The sequence below is a fragment of the Hydra vulgaris genome, chromosome 10, assembly GCF_038396675.1.
Source record: "Hydra vulgaris chromosome 10, alternate assembly HydraT2T_AEP".
Lineage (NCBI taxonomy): Eukaryota > Metazoa > Cnidaria > Hydrozoa > Anthoathecata > Hydridae > Hydra > Hydra vulgaris.
The window spans coordinates 43,447,501-43,467,500 of record NC_088929.1 but is presented as its reverse complement, the minus strand read 5'-3'; the positions used below and the strand labels follow the sequence as shown (position 1 = coordinate 43,467,500).

The 20,000-nt window shown below is 27.5% G+C and overlaps 1 protein-coding gene across 3 annotated transcripts in view; it reads left to right on the top strand.

The window, feature by feature from the left end:
- LOC136085987 (fibrillin-2-like) overlaps positions 1-20,000 on the top strand; it is a 144,757-nt gene that overhangs the window by 53,792 nt on the left and 70,965 nt on the right. For 2 of the 3 annotated variants that reach the window (XM_065808083.1, XM_065808085.1), the window contains exons 7-11: positions 7,047-7,178; positions 8,648-8,779; positions 15,772-15,903; positions 17,663-17,794; positions 18,674-18,805. In XM_065808083.1, the coding sequence (XP_065664155.1) occupies positions 7,047-7,178; positions 8,648-8,779; positions 15,772-15,903; positions 17,663-17,794; positions 18,674-18,805 (660 nt within the window). The remainder of the gene's footprint in view (positions 1-7,046; positions 7,179-8,647; positions 8,780-15,771; positions 15,904-17,662; positions 17,795-18,673; positions 18,806-20,000) is intronic. The other variant, XM_065808084.1, reaches the window with a different exon arrangement.

The window sequence follows — 20,000 nt, the reverse complement described above, 5'->3', positions numbered from 1 at the left end:
TGTTCTTTGGTCTCGAGACTCGCTTCTTGTTGTCGCTTCCAAAAAAGTTATATTTTGATTCATCACTAAAATGTTTATCCACTGGTCTACAGTCCAATTTTGGTGTGCTTTGGCAAACGCAAGTCTTAGCTTTCTATTTTTAAAAGAAGTTAGTGGTTTCTTGGCAGGCATTCGAGAAAACAATTTTGCTTCGTTAGCTTTTTGCCACACAGTGCGATTAGAGATTTGTAGTTCAAGTTTTTCGGTTTATTTTGTGGATGACAAAAATGGATCTTTTTTAAGCTCTTTAACAATTATTCGATCTAGTCTTTGTGATATTTTTCTTGGACGTCCGCTCCGATGGTTTGTTTTATAGCAGTCACAAGATCCAAATGCTTTGACAGTTTTGCTTACAGTTGATTTAGCTATATTATATTTTCTACAAATTTCAGCTTTATGTTTTCCGCTTTTAAAACCTTTAATAATATTTTCTCGTAAAACACTTCCTATTTTGTCGTAAGCCATTTTAAGTTGCAATTTACGCCATATATCACAAGTCAAATCTATTTTTAGTTTAATTTAAAAAATAATTGGCCAGACGTTCCAAAATCTATTTTATTATTTTAGAGTAATGTTATGATAAAAGTGAAAACAAAAGAATACGATAAATTGAATAAAGACAATGAAATCTTATAAAAAAAGCTTTTTTTGATTTGTCCACCTTGTTTTGGTGAAATTTGGAAAAATGTAGTTTGTTGAGAAAAATGTGTTATAAATTTTTTTTGTAATTCTTAGTATGATTCAAACGTTTTAAATTTTGATAAGAACATAATAAACTATTTAAAAATTAATATGTACAATTGTTATACTAGTTCTTTTTAGTTTTTGATCAACTTTTGTTCTAAACTTGAGTTTGTCCACCATGTTTTGTCTGATACTGTATATATATATATATATATATATATATGTATATATATATATATATATATATATATATATATATATATATATATATATATATATATATATATATATATATACATACATATATATATATATATATGTATATATACATATATGTATATATATTATATATATATATATATATATTTATATATATATAAAAGTATATGTTCAAGCAACTAGACAAATAAGAATTTTTACAGCACTTAAGAAGAGTCACATTTAAAGGTTAAAGGATGAGACTTGATTGAATTACCAATAATACTAGAGTGAATTTTAGTAGATGGCACAAAAGATGCAGCTCTTTAGAGTAGTGCCTATTATAGATTTATAGAAAAGAAAAAGAGAAGTGACATTACAATGATGAGATAATGGTTGAAGGTGGATTGCAAGGGCAGGTCTAACTATGTTTAACTAAATATTAAATATTGAATATAAAATTGTACAATAATATGTTTAACTATTCATTTTTGCACCTTGTCTAAAAGTGAAAAGGCATCATTTAAAGATTCTCCTCAGATTTGGCAACAGTTCTCCATACAAGGATGGGTTTTAGAATAATAGAGGTAAAGAATAGAATCCTGAGTAAGAAAGTGGCAAGTAAAATAAACAGATGTAACCTTAGCAGATGCTAACTTTGCAATAGATTTCATGTATTGTTTCCAAATGAGATAGGAAGTAAGAGTTAATCCTAGAAGAGTAAGGATAGATGACCCATGGAGTATGGTACTCTTCATAAATATAGAAAGATCAAGATTATAGTGATAATGGTTTGCTGAAAAAAAATTTGACAAAAAAGAAATTGAGTTTCAATGGAGGACAAGTTCACCAGCCACAATGAGCCCCATGCTGTAGCAGACGTGAGAGCTCAAATGACCTATTTAAGCAATCAGAGAGTTCTGGCTTCTTATCAAGACTTTGACTTCTTATCAAGACAAGAATAAATGGTTATATCATCAGCTATATAATACTTTCGATAAGAGAATTCTTGGGAGATTGTTAATGTATAAAAAGTATAGGGTCAAGGATAGACCCTTAAGGAACCCCTGAAGTCATAGGATATAAAGAAGAGTGCTGTCTATCGAGAGCGATTTTAATACTATAATTGGTAAAGAATGACTTAATATCATAAAGATGTTACCTGTTATAATAAAGGAAGAGAGGTAATGGAGAAGACTAGCATGCCAAACTTTATCAAAGGCTATATAAATGTTCAGAGCCACAGCCCTAACCTCTCTACTATCTAATGCGCTATAAAACCTATTGGTTTTTGCTGTTAACAAATCAGCAGTAGAATGAAAGACTGAAACCGTATTGATGATCAAAAAGTATGTTGCTAGATTATTAGAAATCTGACTACATGACACCCTAAGAACCAATTGAGTTTTAAAAGACACAAGCAAGGTTCATGCAATGAATCAAGAAGATCTAGCATTCAACATCCTAAACAATGTGTTATAAATACATTTGCACAGACCGTAGTGTATGCGTATTGTATATATATATATTAATTTTTTTGTAGAAACATTATAATACCAGGTTACCAGTCGGCTAAAAAGGTATGTAGAGTGGGACATTACATCATTAAAACTTCACCAGATTTTAGCGGACAACTAATAAATATGCTTTACTGGCTATATTGCCCCATGGTGGGTTTACTACTCTATCTGACAATATATACATATATATATATATATATATATATATATATATATATATATATATATATATATATATATATATATATATATATATATATATATAATATATACATATATATATATATATATATATATATATATATATATATATATATATATATATATATATATATATAAATATATAAATATATATATATATATATATATATATATATATATATATATATATATATATATAATATATATATATATATATATATATATATATATATATATGATATATATATATATATATATATATATATATATATATATATATATATATATATATATCTTATACAGCTAGTTTAGGTTAGCAGTCTGACGTCACACTGAAATGCCAGGGTCTTCAGTACATATATCAACTGAAAAATAGCCTGACTCACAGCGTAGTGCTGTTACATTGACTTTAGGTTTGGGATGGGGCAGCAATGTTTTTTTTCATTATTCTTTGTTTTTTTTTTTCTTTTTCTGAAAATTCATATTTAATTAAAGTAATAAAAATATGGTAATTTGTTACCATATATTACTTTATTTAAATTTGAATTTATTTTAGTAACTTTCATTAATTTCTTAAACATGTATTTAAATGTTTTGTTATTTAAATTAGGTTTTTTTGTTAAGTGTAATTTTGTTAAGCCAATCAACCTCATTTTTGAATTTTTCAAAAATATTTTTGATTAATAAGTTGCGGTTAAAGTTTTAAAGCTTGTTGATTTTCACATATAATGTGCATCTTGTAGGAGTAATTTCTGAATAAAATAAAAGAGTTTATAGCTTTTGTATTAAGCAAATTATTGAGAAAAAAAGTCTAAATATGGCCATTAGGGATATGACTTTTTTGCAACCTACTAGGCCTGTATCGTAATTCAATGAACTTTTATGTAAAAAGAACGAATAGATGTTTCATTTTGACATATTTTGAAAAAAGGTCACCCCAAAACCAAAAAATCGAATTTTCAATAGGTACACTTTTGTACAGTAAATGAATATTAAAGGCTGAAGATGTTGTAAGAGTCATACTCCTGTTGTTATTTTATTTATTTATGCAACATGTACTGTGATATAACAAAAAACATTATGTGATATATAATTATACAAGTATTACAAAATTAACAGTATCAAAGCGTCTAGTACAACAATATACATAACTGTCTGTGTCTATAGGTCTACTGTGTTTAGTACATGGGTCACATGATGCTCACGTCTCATAAAGAGTCTAGCGCTTATTACTTAGAATGAATCGAAGTTGCAGTTTGTCTTTCTTTCTGCAGGAAGCATACAGGTCTTGCATCACCTTGATTGCACGTTCAGCTATCTGATTACTTCGTGGTATGTCGATGACGGATGGCTCTTTCTTCCAGTGATTTTTGAATGACTGCAATGCCTTTTTGTAAGGCTTCAATACATCAGATAAATTCTTGAAGTCATTGTCATTGTACTTTTGACTTCTAAACCAATGTTCTGCCCACTCATATGAAATGAACCTGCAAACCTTCTCCAAATTCTTTCTCGCTTCAGGCATAAGAATGAACGCCAGAATGGCGAGAATGGCTCTTGAGTTCCATCTGGCATTGCTCATATTAGGAATGTTCTGAAAGTGAATCAGAGGGAAGTTTCTTTGTTCTTCATAGAACCTAAACACTCTTGTTAAATGGTACAAAAACTTCATATCGTCTCTCCACCCTGATTTATCAAGAATTTCTACAGTTCCATTCACAAACTTATCCTTCAGTTCATCATACTTATTCAACAGTTCAGACACAAATGGGTATTCAATGTTTGGAGATTTGGTATCACCCCCAAGTTCTTCGTCCATCACCAGACGGAGAATCCTGTCTAGTACGTGATGCTGACAACCGATAAATTGTGGTATTGTGACACCCTTTAATTTAAACATACGTTGCAACTTCACAACAACTCCATTTCTCTTCCCAGTATTGACGTTTGTTGTATCAGTAATGATCATCTTAATTGAATTCCACAAATTGTATTCATCAATAAGTTTGGCAATTTTTTCAGCAACAGTTTCAGCTTTGCCATCTTTTAAACGCAGTGCATCAAGTTTCACGTCAGTTCTTTCATTCTGAAGTACAACTACCTGATATTCCTTATCATCTATTTGTTTGCCGTCAAAGTGTAAGGACCACTGTTCCATTTTAAGTTGTTGTATCATTTCTTTTTTTAATTTACCTGCCTCTTTGAATATGGACTTGTAAATTGCTGATTGACTTGGAGTTGGAATATCAATACCTTGTTGTGATAATACATTGCATATTTTAGCAGCTTTCTTTGTGGAAACTCCACTTGATGTAACCATACTTACAGCAAATTTACTTTTGTAGTGCTTTCTAGTTTTTTTCTGAGTGTCCTCATCATCGTCTTTATCACCGTCGTCGTCTTCATCATCTTCACTCTTACTTTTGCAGTTTTCAGATTCAGTACCACTGTCTGTGGTAGACAGGACTTGTGATGTGGAAGGTATTGCTGTTCCAGACTGGACTTTCCTTCTCTTGGAAGGGTGAATGGTTTCTTTACTTGCCACTTGTCCTGTTGAGTACCCCACCTGTCCTTTACTTTCTTTTTGTAGGTGGTATAGACGTTTATCTTCCGAGGATAACCACTGGCCATTCACTTTCGTGATGTCAAATAATGCATTGAGAACATCATATTTTGCACGCTTGACACATTCATCATAGACCTTCAGCACCTTCATAAGCTTTGCTCTTATCACTTGATCAGACACACGTGGAAAATTCAGTTTATTGTCCCACAATTTTGTAATTTCCTTAGAAATTTGGTCTATTCGTTCTTTTCTTCCTTTAACATATGCTCCGAGAAACTGGTATCTTCCTACGATCTGCAATTGAAGTGGTATTCTGGATTTTTCATCGAGTGAATGTTCTTCTACAGCCACGCTTCCTCTTCTTCTGTGTGACTCTTGAAATCTCACCAAATTTTTAGTCCAAGTCTTCTTGTTCTTTGTTACTGTGGTATGACTTTTCTTGTGAGACATCATATAATATTGTTACGACTTTACGGATAGCTGAGCGTAAATATCCGTTTAATAAAGTCGTTTAATTAATAAAATACTTTAACTGTATAGTAATCCAATTATAGTTCGATAATCCAGTCAATGTTGATAACAGTTCGATAATCCAGTCCGTATCCTAACGATAATGCTACAACTACTTATACTTCGTACACTTACAGCGTCTTTAGTTCGCTACAGTAGTTCCTTATTAGCTCAGTTACACGCAGAGTACTTCATAGAACTATTCACATTATCAACACTGAGCTCTGACAGCAGCTCGCTTATATAATTATTTAGAGCTTCCAGAATGTTCTACTAAGTTCTATAATCTTCTACAGTCTGTTACAGTCGTCTATATCACCGTGGTAACACAATGACGTCATCACATAACAATTCCAAGTATTTGCCGGCACACGGCCGTTTTGTTGCCATGGTAACGTGTGGCGTTATATTTATAAATTCATAACAAAATAATGAAATAAATAGAATTAAGCTGAGAATTAAGCTTAAGATTAAAACATCGGTCAAAAATGAATGTATAAAAATGGTAAATCAAATTTTTATTTTGGGGGTGACCTTTTTTTGTTGCAGAAAGCTATTTGGGCCTTTTTTCATGATTTTAGGTAAAAGTTCATCGATTTATGATACAGGAAACATTTTATTTGAAAAAAAATTAAAAAGTCATATCCCTAATGGCCATATTACCCCATTTGATGGTTTATATACATATATATATATATATATATATATATATATATATATATATATATATATATATATATATATATATATATATATATATATATATATATATATATATATATAGTATATATATATATATATATATATATATATATATATATATATATATATATATATATATATATATATATATATATATATATGTAAACTTATAAAAATTGTTTAAAATTATATAAATTTATTTTAAAAGTTGTGTGTTTTTATTAATTTATATAGATATTGATAAAAAAATGCGTTGTTAGAAAATGAAAAGGTTTTAAGTGACATAAAAGAACAAGTTTTTAGAATTTGAAAAAAGTAGATTTATTAAGGTTTTTAAAGCATTTTTTTCCTTTTTAAACAAAAGTAAAGTAAATGAATTTTTTTTTATTCAAAATGTGTTAAGGCTGCAACCCGTTACACAAAAACAAAAAAATAGCAACAACAACAACACCAAAAAAGTAAAGCTTTAAAACGTCCTCTCAAAAAATTTTCCTCTCATGAAAAAAAACTTTGTTTAGAAGTTACAACTTTTTTTTTCAGCCAATCATGATTATTATCTATTAGCTTTTTATATTAAAAGCTGAGTTTTAAATGATGTTTTTCTGAAGTTGAAAAAAAAAATTTAGACATCAATGAATGCACCAGTTTAAATCCGCCATGTAATTGGACAAACAGTATCTGTGTAAACCTAATTGGAAGCTATAATTGTTCATGTCAGTCTGGCTTGACTTTAGGGAAAAATAATGCTAGCTGTGTTGGTAAGTTTTAAGTATGTTTTTGCTCCTTGTTAATTGGATAAGTGCAATAAAAATGATGAGTGTGTTTTCTCATTATTTGTACAGTAAGTTGTAAAAATTAGTCAAAAGAAGTGTTTGCTATATCAATCAAAGGTATTATATATCAAAGAAAAACAACATTTATCTAATCTTAAAATTTCCTTTTTTATTTTCTTTCTCATTTTAGATTTTCTTGAACACCAGCAGAAGATTTTAGTCGAAAAATTATTAATTTGATTATTAATAATGACGTTTAAAAGAATAGTTTTATGCATGTTATATATTTGATAAAGCTTATCACTCAGTTAATTTATGTATTTGAAAAAAAAATCATTTTTAGGACTAAATAAATATTAAATTAACTATTTTTTATATTTCAAAAATATAGTAGTAATCTAGATACACTTTTGAAAAAATGTTTTTATTTTTAAAATTTCTTTAAAAGTTATTTTTTTACATTTGTAAACATGTTGACGAATGTAAAAGGTGTGTTCATTCTTTTCTCTTAATCATCTTTAAATCTTTAGAAACTAACATTTTTATTTCCAATATTTCTAAAAATTTTAACAAGTAGCATTTAAAAAAATCTTGTGTTTTTATTTTTCATATCATAGAATTTTTCATTTCATATCATAGGATTAAAGTTTCAAAAAATGAAAGCAACTATAATGTATTTTTAACTTTAATAAAATAGAATTGAAAATTCTCTTTAGATTTATTGAAATTGTAAATTATTATTTCACCTAAGACATAGCTCATTTTGATTATATAATTTTGAATAACCAAAATAGTAGTATATATATAACCCTAACCAAATAGTTGTATATTAGAAAAACAATCATATAGTTATTCTTTTCCCCATGTCAAAATTAGTCAAGTGTGTTTTTAAATTGAAAAATGTCACTAATTTGCATAAAGGTTTTAAACCATTACAATTAATTCTAATATTATTTGAAACCAGCATTAGATTTTTTATTCAAATATTGTTATAACTGTGAATTTTAACTTCAAAAAAATTTCTTTACTGCAAACAACTATTGCAAGGCTATCAACATTCCTATATTAATGATTGGCAACCAGTGAGTCCTCTTCTTTATGTTTTCTTGGATTAATGTTCACTACTCATCTTTCATGGAAACAGTCGGTTGCAAAGTTAGCATCTGCTAAGATTGTTTCTCTGTTCTCTGCTTTCCATTATCTTACTCCTAATTCCATTTTCTACTTTTAAAAATGTCTTACTTGTTTCTGTATGGAATATACTTTGTATGGAATGTACTCGTATGGAATATACTTTTGTCATATTTGAAGAATAACTAAAGTCAATGAAAAAAAAAATTGATTTGTAAAATTATTTGTTTTGCACCCTTCATCTTTTAGATATATAAAGTGAAATATTTATTTTATCAGTTTTTAAATGCTTTTTTATTTCAATTTAAAAAACGTTTATTTAGATATAAATGAGTGTACCAGCTTATATCCACCATGTAATTGGACAAATGGTGTTTGCATAAACCTAAATGGAACCTACAATTGTACATGCCAGTCTGGGTGGATATTGGGCAAAAATAATACTAACTGTGTTGGTAAGTTTTGCTTTTTTGTACAAATATATTTTCTTTTAATCTTTTTTGTAATTTCTTTTTTCAAAAAATATTATTTATAGTACCTAAAGCACTAATATATATACAGTACTGACCAAATTATTAGTAATCAGAAATGAAAATATTGTTTTTGAAATTTATCGATCCAGTATGAATTCACTTTCATCTTGATTTTTCATTTGTTACCTAAAAATTGATATTTTTGAGAATATTTGCTTTTTCTAAACTATATGATGAAAACAAGTGATTTGAAAACAAGTGATCTGAGCCCCCCAAAAATAGAAACATTTCAAGTTTTACTGAAAAACACATAAATGAGCCATAAGGATGCAGCAAAAAAAAAAAGTAAGTATCAATATCATGTGTTTAGAATGAAGAACACACATGATACAGGCAAGGAACTTGAGGCTAAGAGGATTAAAAAATAGGTCCTTAAACTAAAACATCTCCATTGACCTAGTGACTGAGGTCCCAGCACCAGCCTCCATCCCAACTGTTAGACTTTTTACAGCCCTGGCCCTGACAAAATTATAATATATAGCAGGGGTTCATTGTTGGGGCTAGAAAAAAATTTATAAAACTTTATACATTTATAAATTAGTACATATGAATACTAGCATATATTGATGAGGTTTTAGTTGTTTTTTGAGTTTTACATTGTAATGTTTTGTATCATATCATAAATACATCAAGAAAACAATCACCACTAAGGGTTGTTTTTCTGAAATTTATTTATTCAAGAATGGTAACATTTTAGAAAATTTTTTAAATAGAATGTTGCATTTGATAAAACTCTATTTTAATAATTTTTTTGCTTTTTTGTTGAAACAGTTTATTACTTTTATAAATATTATTTTGTGTTGCGTTTATTTTTATAATTAAAAAGTTCTTTCGTAACTCTTTATTTTAAAACATTTTTGTTTCAATTTGAAAAGTTTAAAAGTTGCACTGAAATTCCTTCAAGCGAGAGTGCAAGTATTTATAAGAAAAGATTTTTGTAGTTGAATGAATGAGTAAGATACTTTTAAAAGTGTTTTTTCAAAACAATTTAAAGTTATTATAAGAAAAAATTTTGTAATTAAAACTTAAACAAAGGAGTTTGATACTTTTATAATACAATTTTAAATCTACGCATTTTTATAACTGTTTATTAAAAAAGATTTAATTTAAGTTTTAAATAACCTGTATCTTTATCTAAGTTTATCTTTCATTTTCACTTTGATTAAGCCATATTTTATACTTTATCTTTTATTTTCACTTTGATTAAGCTGTATTTTGTATACTAAGTTATAAGACATACACAAAATATGCAACTATAAAAACATTGTGTGTTTTTTAATTAAAAATATAAAATTTAAATAGCTTTTAATATGTTTTTTAATGAAAATCTTACTCTGGTCATTTGGACTTTTTTTAAAAAGTTTTTTTAAAAATGTCATAACATTTAAAAAAATCTTTTACAAACTTTTTTACCTTAAAGACGCTCACAAAAATGTAACAATTAGTAATCATTTTGTTTCTTTTTTTTTAATTGATGCGTATTTATGTAATATTTATTAAAGCGATATCTTATCTTAAATGTGTTAGATGTTTTTTACTATTTTAGTTTATGTAAACTAATTACAACTTAACCTACAAAACATTAAATTTTGTTGTTTTTAAAAAAAATATATGTATGTTTGCACAAGCTTTGTTTTGCCAGTATAAACTGACTTACCTGGGTGTTGAGTAGAGCGCGGGCATTTGTGTATATATTTTAAAACTAATTCACTTCTGACAAAGATACAATCAACCGCTATAAAGTTATAAGTTACTAGAAAACAAAAGAAAGGGTTAAAAAACATGGAAACGGTAAACTGAAGATTTAAAAAGTTGTAGGTTGTATGAGTAAGGTAAAAATGAATGAAAATTGGTGAAAGTTTAAATGTTTTGCTGATGTGTAAAGAAAAAATCTAGATAAATAAAAAATTTTATTGCATAAAGGGATAGATACAGTAAAAGGATGCCACTTTGCTGAATGACAAGCCAAGCAACAATGAGTTGTGGTTGATTAAACTTTGGATGATACCTCGTTTGAGCAGCAACCATGATATTATTTGTAGAAAAAAGAAAGAGATGTAACTATACAACAATGATAGAGTAGCTCAAGTTTGGCAAATAAAGAAGGTCAAAATACTTTTTCAGAGTGCTTTTGGACTTTGACTGAGAGTAAGAGGGTCGTTATTTGCTTATAGAAATGCTGACAATATAATGATAGTTGTTTTTAAAAGAGTTTTTTTGGGTTAAAATTGCACACCATTGCAAGTCCCAAGCTGTTACAGATTATTGATCAGAATTAAAATTGGCTGCTTATTCTAGGAAATCAAAAAGTGTAGACTTTTTGTCAAGGCAAGAGTATAAAATTAGGTTGTCAGCAAATAGAGCCACTTTATATGCAATATTATCAGAAAGATTATTATTGTAGATAAGAAACAATACAGTAGCATAGATAGAACATTGCAGTTGTAACCATTCTCATTTATTGTAATTGTTATTGTAATGGTTACAGTAATGTATTTACATTATTGTAACCATTCTCATTCTCAATATCTTTCCAGTAACTCTTAAAGTTACTATTCTTCATTCCACTTTTTTTAAGTTAACTTGTGGTACCTTAAAGTTACTGAAAATGAAGAGTGGAGGTTTTTGAGGAGATAAATACTGTTGCTAGAAAGACATTATTTAATAATCCCATTAATCCCATTATTTAATAATCCATTAATCCCAGAGTTGGAGAAGCCAATTTGCTTCCTAGAGTTTTTAAAAATTGAAACTTTATTTAGCACTTATTAATAGTTTAGCAAAAATTTAAAGAGAGTTCTGCAGAGCACTTTTATAAGACTATGATAGAAATAATTTGTAAACCACAACCAGTAAAAATGTTTAATTGAGAATGGATTTTAGCATCTAAAGCCGAAGTGATTTGGATGATAACAATAGGTTAATCTTTTAACTGGAATGGCAGGAAGAATATGGCTATGTGATTCAACAGTCATTTTAGGGAAAAAGTTTTTTTTCTTTGCAAATAACTCTGCTTTATTTTGAGGAGAAGTAATAAGATCGCACCCATGAATAGACATACTTTAGTTAATGACACTGTTGAAGATTTTCCGAGTTTTTAGAACCTAACATCTGAGATACAAAATTTAGTAAACTGAGAATAAAGGAGCTTTTCATGGGACAAATCCTTTTTAAATTGACTTCTTTAATAAAAAGATATTTGTTCTCAATAGAGATGTTTTTGTAAAATAGATTAAAAAAAATGATAATGGTTTAACATAACAACTGCACAAGAAGGTGAAAAATGTGCAGTTGAAAGTTTGACTTAAAACTGATGAAAAGGAATAAGAGCTTAAATACCTGCTTGGATCCAGGAGGTTCGGTAAGAGGCGCGGTTAGGCTTAACTAAGTTAAGGCTTTTTGAATTGTGTCCAAAAAAATTTCAACGTTTTCTGAAAGAGTATAGTTTACTTATCACTACGTATATAGTCCACCAAATCAAAAAACTTCTATTGAGTATTTATGACACTTTTTGTACTATTGTGCGCCTTTTTTATAGTTGAGCTTTTTTTGCAACTGTTTTGTGCCATTTTTTGTCCCCCATGTTTATTTTCAAAAATTTACTTTTAATTTCAGTTAAAAGTTTACAGAAAATGTTCAAGAAATGAAAAATGCAAAAGGTATTTTGTTTTATTACATTGGCAATAACATTTTAAAAGTTGTAAGGGACATAGGCAATACGTTTTATTGGACTTCCTCCCAGGATCAGTGAAATCAAGTTACCCTGATCCGTCTAATAAAAATGTCTATAAAAATGAATCCAAACATGGAAACAATTTATTTACGAGTTTAGCACTTATAATAAAAAACATCTTGTTTTTCTTGATAATTGACCAAAATTTATTACATTCAGTCAGAGCTATTTTTTCACCTAGGATAAAGAAAAAACAAGGTGTTTTTTATAATAAGAGCTTTACTCCTTTGTAAATTATTTCCATGTTTGGATTCATTTTGATAGACTTTGCAATGGATCAGTGCTGCAGCGTAGAAGAAATAATAAAGACTTTTTATCAAATGAGCAGCTGTGACGCAGTGGTTAGAGTTCTGGCTCAGAACCTAGAGGTCCTAGGTTTGACGCCAGCTCTAGCCCAACAAGCGACATTGGTACGGAAGGAGACATGAACTTCCTGTTAAATGCTCTCCCGCGGTGCTCTGTGATAAGACTGTAAGGATTTCTGGGAGTATGTAAAATAACTACAAAAAAAAAAAAAAAAAATGCTTAAAATAAATTTCAAGACCTTTTTTTTTTTTTATGGCAGAATTTAGATACATGATTGATCAGTATGGAAAAGTTTAGCATTAAAGTAAGGGCTTAAAATCTTCAAACACTACCCATTTGTTTAAAAATTGTTCAGTACCTTATTTCTTTCAAAGTTTCTTAATCCTGGCAAGTCTAACAATTTGTAATTGTTAGCATTTCTCTTATGTTCATTTCCAATCAAAGTTGTTCCTTTTTAATAATTACATGGTCAGCTGATAACTTAATTATTTTATTTAAACTCCAGTATAACATTTTTATCGAGGTTTTAATAAATTAAAATGTTTAACTAACTGAAGACAGGCTTGTGCATATCTGTTTACAGATATGCACATGCCTGTCTTCATTCTAAAACGCGATTAAACTATTCTTTTAAAATATTGTTCAGACTAAATTTTGCATAGGTTTTTTAGCACCTTTCGAAGGTTTTGTTTGACCAATTGAATTTTGAACCTTTTTACTGAAAACAAGATGTAGTAAGTTGTGACTATTGAATCTGGGAATATTGCAAAAAGTAATTTTTGCTGTATACCAAATTCTATTTCTTTAAGTACAGAAAATTAAGTTAAAATAATATAGCTGTTATAAAATGCTGCAAAATCTGGAATTTTACTATTTATAGAAAACTTTTTCTTCAAATTTTAGAACATAAATTAAGTTTTATATTGGGGCATGCTAACACTTTAATGCCAAAGTTTCATATCCTGATCAATTATGTATTTAAATTCTGCCATACAAACAAAATGTTCTTGCAGTTTATTTTGAGTAATTGGTAGAAAGTCTTCACTATACCCATAATGCTGTATTACTGATCCCTTACGAGATCTATTATAATAAATCCAAACAAAGCAACAGTTTACATAAGAATTTAGCTTTTATAATGAAAAACATCTTGCTTTTCTTAGCAATTTGACCAAAATTTTAATACATTATGTTGCCTAGATTAACGAGGCCGTGGCCTAAGGTTGCTTAATTTCACTGATCCTGGAAGAGGTCCATTACAACATATTGCCTATGTCCCTTACAATTTATAAAACTGTCCTGCATTTTGTGATTCAGGTGATAAATAAATAAGTTTATGCAGCTCAGATCACAAACCCGGCCCCAGTCCATCCCAAGCTGTTTTTTATCAAACCTGGTCCTGGCCCAGTTAAATTTCAACCTAAGTCATTTACTACAGAGACAGACAGGAAAATTCGAAAAGATGAGGACCATTCAAAAGTCATCTTTTCAGATGAGTCTATCATCCTTTTCAGATGAGTTTACCTACAAGTAACAGATTACAAAGTTTACACTGTATGAAGAAGACCAGGAGAGAAGTTCAGGGAAGAATTACTTCATCAAACAGTAAATTTTCCTATGAAGAACATGGTGTTTGCTGTAATATCGCTCAAAAGACAAGTCTGCAGATTGTACAAGGGACAATGAATGCAGAAAAGTACATTGAATTGCTTATTAACCATTTGAAGCCTCAAATTCGTGACTGGTTTCAGGAAAGCACCTGTATTTTTTAGCAGGACTATATATATGTATATATATGTATATATATATCTATACATATATATATATATATATGTATATATATATATATATATATATATATATATATATATATATATATATATATATATATATATATATATATGTATATATATATATGTATATATATATGTATATATATATATATATACATATATATATATATATATATATATATATGTATATATATATATATATATACATATATATATATATATATATATATATATATATGTATATATGTATAAATGTTTATGTATATATGTTTATATATATATATATATGTATATATGTATAAATGTTTATGTATATATGTTTATATATATATATATGTATATATGTATAAATGTTTATGTATATATGTTTATATATATATATATATATATATATATATATATATATATATATATATATATATATATACATATTTATATATATATATATATATTTATATATATATATGTAAATTATGTTAGTGTATTTTACAAATAGAGCGCTCAATGTTCTTAAAGAACAGAGCAATAATTAATTAGTAAAAAACACTTATCTAACTTTTATCTTCGACTTGAAGTTTCACCATTGCTGGATCATCAGGAAGAGTTCTCTTCCTGATGATCCAGCAATGGTGAAACTTCAAGTCGAAGATAAAAGTTAGATAAGTGTTTTTTACTAATTATATATATATATATATAAAAATTCAAAAATGTCAAAACAGTGAAACAAATAAAAAATACATTAAATCTTTTTTCTCACAATGTCTTTATTAAAAACAATATAATTACCAAAAAATAATCATCAGTAGTGCTCTATTGATGATTATTTGAACACTACTGATGATTATTTGAAATATATATAAATATATATATAAATATATATATATATATATATATATATATATATATATATATATATATATATATATATATATATATATATATATATATATATATATATATATATATATATATATATATATATATATATATACATTTGCCGACCTTTAAAAGATTAAGGTTGGCAAATTGTTGTCGAACTCATTTTTCATTACTGAGGAGAATTATTTTGAAATTTTTTTAAGACATTAATGAATGCAGCAGTTTAAGTCCACCATGCAATTGGACAAACAGTGTTTGCATAAACCTAAATGGAACATACAATTGTACATGTTTGCCTGGTTGGGTTTTAAGTAAAAGTAATGACAAATGCGTTGGTAAGTTATACTGAATTGAATTTTATTTTTCTTCAAATCTATATAACGTGAAAGTTTAAACCAGAAAATTCATAACTGTTTTAAAATATATAATCAAAAGCGCTTTTATTTTGCCATTTGCAGCAAAAAAATCAATGTGTTGACACAACCCAAACATTCAACATCAATAAAAGGCATTACAGCTTAAGAAGTTAGCAGCTGAGGCATTTTAGTTGCTTTCAGCATCATCCTAGTTAAGTCTCCTTCAGCACCATTAACTTAACTACTCATAAATTTCTATTTTCCAGAGACTTGGACTTTTAATTTTGTTGTTTCCTTTAACCAAATTAGTTAGATTCATAGATTTTGTATCTTGTTCCAGACCTTCATCTAGATCAAATCATCACAGTCCTATCTTTCACACATGGCCATTGCCCATTGGCAAACACTCTTGATTTTGATCTACATTTGTAACTCTTCTGATTGTGCTAACAAAATCAACATAGATTCTCTAATTGTGGTTATTTCTTCAAACTTGTTAACACCAATTTTGTTGTTTCCTTTAACCAAATTGTTAACACCAATGACATGCGCAGTTAAAAATGCTTTTTTTTATACATAAATAATATGTGCTCTGTAGTAATTTAGATCTGAAAGTTGAGGCTCTTGTAATTTCACAATAGCAAACTCACTTAACAGTCAATTTCAAGCAGTTTTCAACTAAGAGCTATCTGGTGACAATCTTCCATTCTTTGATTGTCAAACCAACTTAACTGTCATCAGTGTAACATTTGCCTCTCAGGTCACTCTCCTGAAACTCTTTTCATTTGATAATTTCATATTGCTAAATGTAGGCAGTGTCATTTTCTCACAGATAAATGCTTGGTATTCTAAAATATACCTTCCAAATTCATACTTTTCTGTAGAAACAATTATACTCCACCAATGTCTGTCCTCTACTTGAATTTACAATTTCAGCTTGGAACTTCATCAGTGAAAGACAGGTAAGTTATTGAGAAAATACAGCACAGAGCCACAAAGATACTATACGAACTGAAAAATTTTAGCCAACAGTCCGGATGTGCAAAACTTGGCCTCACATCAAGAGTCGTTTGCCTCAAAAATTTAAAATTGTGAGAAACATTGACATAGTTAATTAGCATTTTCCTCCTAGTAAAATTTATTAAGAACTAATCACAAAGAGTGGCTTTCCTGGGAAAAATACAGCAATAGTTCAATTTTAAAAAAAATTTTTTGAACAACTTTATTGCCAGTAGATGGAACAACTTGCCAGATAAAATTGGTCTACACTCCATGTTTATAGCAGGCTTTGTTATGGTCTTGAGTTCCAACAGCTCCATTTCTCTTGGAAGTTGCATTATGAGCTTTACAAAAGCTATATATAATTTGACAATCTACATTTTGTATTGTGTTAATTGTTTTTACTTCTGTTGTAACGAATATGTATAACTTCTACTATATATTAAAGTTATATTTACATTTTATTAAATACTAACCAGTGTAAGGATTTTTATCAAACTTTAAGAAATAAAAAGAACTTTATTTTTTTAAAGAAATTTTAAGCTTTTATGCACTAAAATTTAAAATGATAATATTTTAATAAATTTTGAAGTTCAGTGTTATTTTAACACATAAAATAAATTTAAAATTGTATTAATATAAGATTTTATAAAAAGTTTTTTTTTTAGCCACACTATTATATAATATATGAAATAATATATCAAATAGTTTCTTATTAGTAAAATTATTATATATTTAGACATAAATGAATGTATCAGTTCTAATCCACCATGCAATTGGGCAAATGGTGTTTGCATAAACCTAAATGGAACCTACAATTGTACATGTCAGTCTGGTTGGAATTTAGATATAAATAATGCCAGCTGCGTTGGTAAGTTTGTTTTTTTTTTAACTAATTTTAGTTTTCAATATTATAATATATTATTAATATTAAAATTATTTTTTATTGAGAGTTTATAAAGATTGTATTTTTGTAAAATAGTAACTAATTAATATAAATTAAAAATGACCAATTTAGTTTAAGGTTGTCCATAAATATCATCACGCTCTATGGCGCGTCAAGGGGTTCGTCATGTGATGACTTGTTCAAGACTAATAAATCAGATTAAGTAGCTAAACTATTTAAGCCAAATCATTTTTTATATTGTTATTGTTTTACCAAAACCAATGTGTTGAATATCAAGAATGGGCTTTATAGTGGGGTGCAGCAATTTCTTACTTTTGACTTCAAGAGCTGCTCCAATCAGCAATTAAGTGGGCTCAAATTCAACAACATCATTGGTGTACAAATAAATATTACTCGAACAGTAGGGATGGGATAACTTGATATAGTTGTATTTCTTGTTATAGATGCAGTCGCAGGCTTCGACTTTATTCTACTGTTTCTTATTAAGCCTAAAAATTAGTATGGTGTGGAAAGATTTTTACTCATGTGAATGGGGGCTGACTATAAGTGAAAAATTTGGGGTCTATAAATTTTTTGTGGGTACTGCTGGTAAAAATAAAAAAATTCTGCTCTGTGAAAAATAATTACCAATGAAAAAAATGTGTAAAAAATTTTTTGACAAAAATAAAATTCTGTGACTATCTAGAAAAATTTCTGATGAAATTTGTGTAGCTTTTTTTATCTTATTTTCTTAAAAGTTCTTTATTTTTGCGGTCAACATACTAATTACCATCCTCTATATAAATTGCAGTATAATATTTACTTTTTTTAATGTTAAAGTGTTTTTTAAAATTTTATATTTAGACATTAATGAATGCACTAGCTTAAATTCACCATGCAATTGGAAAAACAGTGTTTGCATTAACTTAAATGGAACTTACAATTGTATATGTCAATCTGGTTGGATTTTAGGTGTAAATAATGCAAGCTGTGTTGGTAAGTTCTTCTTATTAAATTTTTATTTTAAATAAATTTTTTAAAGAGTTTGTAAGGATTGTAATTTTGCATCATAACAACTTAATATGAGTAAAAAATTTAAAATTTTGTTCATTTATACTTATATGCCTCAAAAATTCAGATTTTTGCTTAGTGCATTAGTTTCAAGATGAAAATTATTTTTTTTAACTGTACAATGACTTTTTATGAATCAAATTCAGTTCCCACATCATTAACTCTAATCGTAAACATATTTTATTATTTTTTTTATTTAAAGAAATTTAAATATTAAATTTATAATAAAAAATTGTCATCAATTTTTATATTGTATTGTATTTTTGTATTGTATTGTTATTATATATGATCTCTCATTGTTAGACTTTATTGTTAGAGTCTATGATGAAGGTTTATTTAAACTGACAATAGAATGCAATTATTATAAGAAATAAGTTATTGTAACAAAATAGAAGATGTTTATTAAAACATGTTTACAATGTTCATGTTTTGTGTTCCTCTTTACAGTTATAGAACAAGTTATCTTTTAAAAACAAAGGAATTAATTAAGCAAGGCCTTTCACTTTTTTTAGATAAAAAACACATACATATTAGTGTGTAAATAACAAATATATAAAAAAAAAATGCTTTTTAAAATTGGGTGTTCACATAAATCATCCAAATTTTAGTAAATACAAATTGCTTTACAGACCTATGACTTTGAAATACAATGAAACAAATCCAAGTTAATTAGCGATTAGAGAAATAAAATCATACAAAGTAAGGTTAACTCTAAGTTAACTTCCATTATCTTACCACACAAGATACTCTATATTATAATAATAATTGAACAATAAACTTTGCAATTTATAAAAGTAATGAAAAAACAAAAACCAATGAAACACCAAGTCATTAAATACTTTTTTTTTTTTTTTAACATCTTCACTTCCAACAAGGTTGCAAGCAACCACTTTTAAAGTTGGAAGTTACTGGAAGGGTTTATTAAGGAAGAGAAAAGATGAATTTTTTAATGATAAAAATTATGTTAAAAGAAAAAAACAAAGAAAAAAACAAAAAAGATTTTTTTAAGCAAAGAACAGCCACAATAAAATGATTTATTTAAATGACGAGTAACAAGAAAAAGAATTTTAGTAAATGGCACAAAAGATGCTAGCTCTTTAGAGCAGTGCCCATTATAATA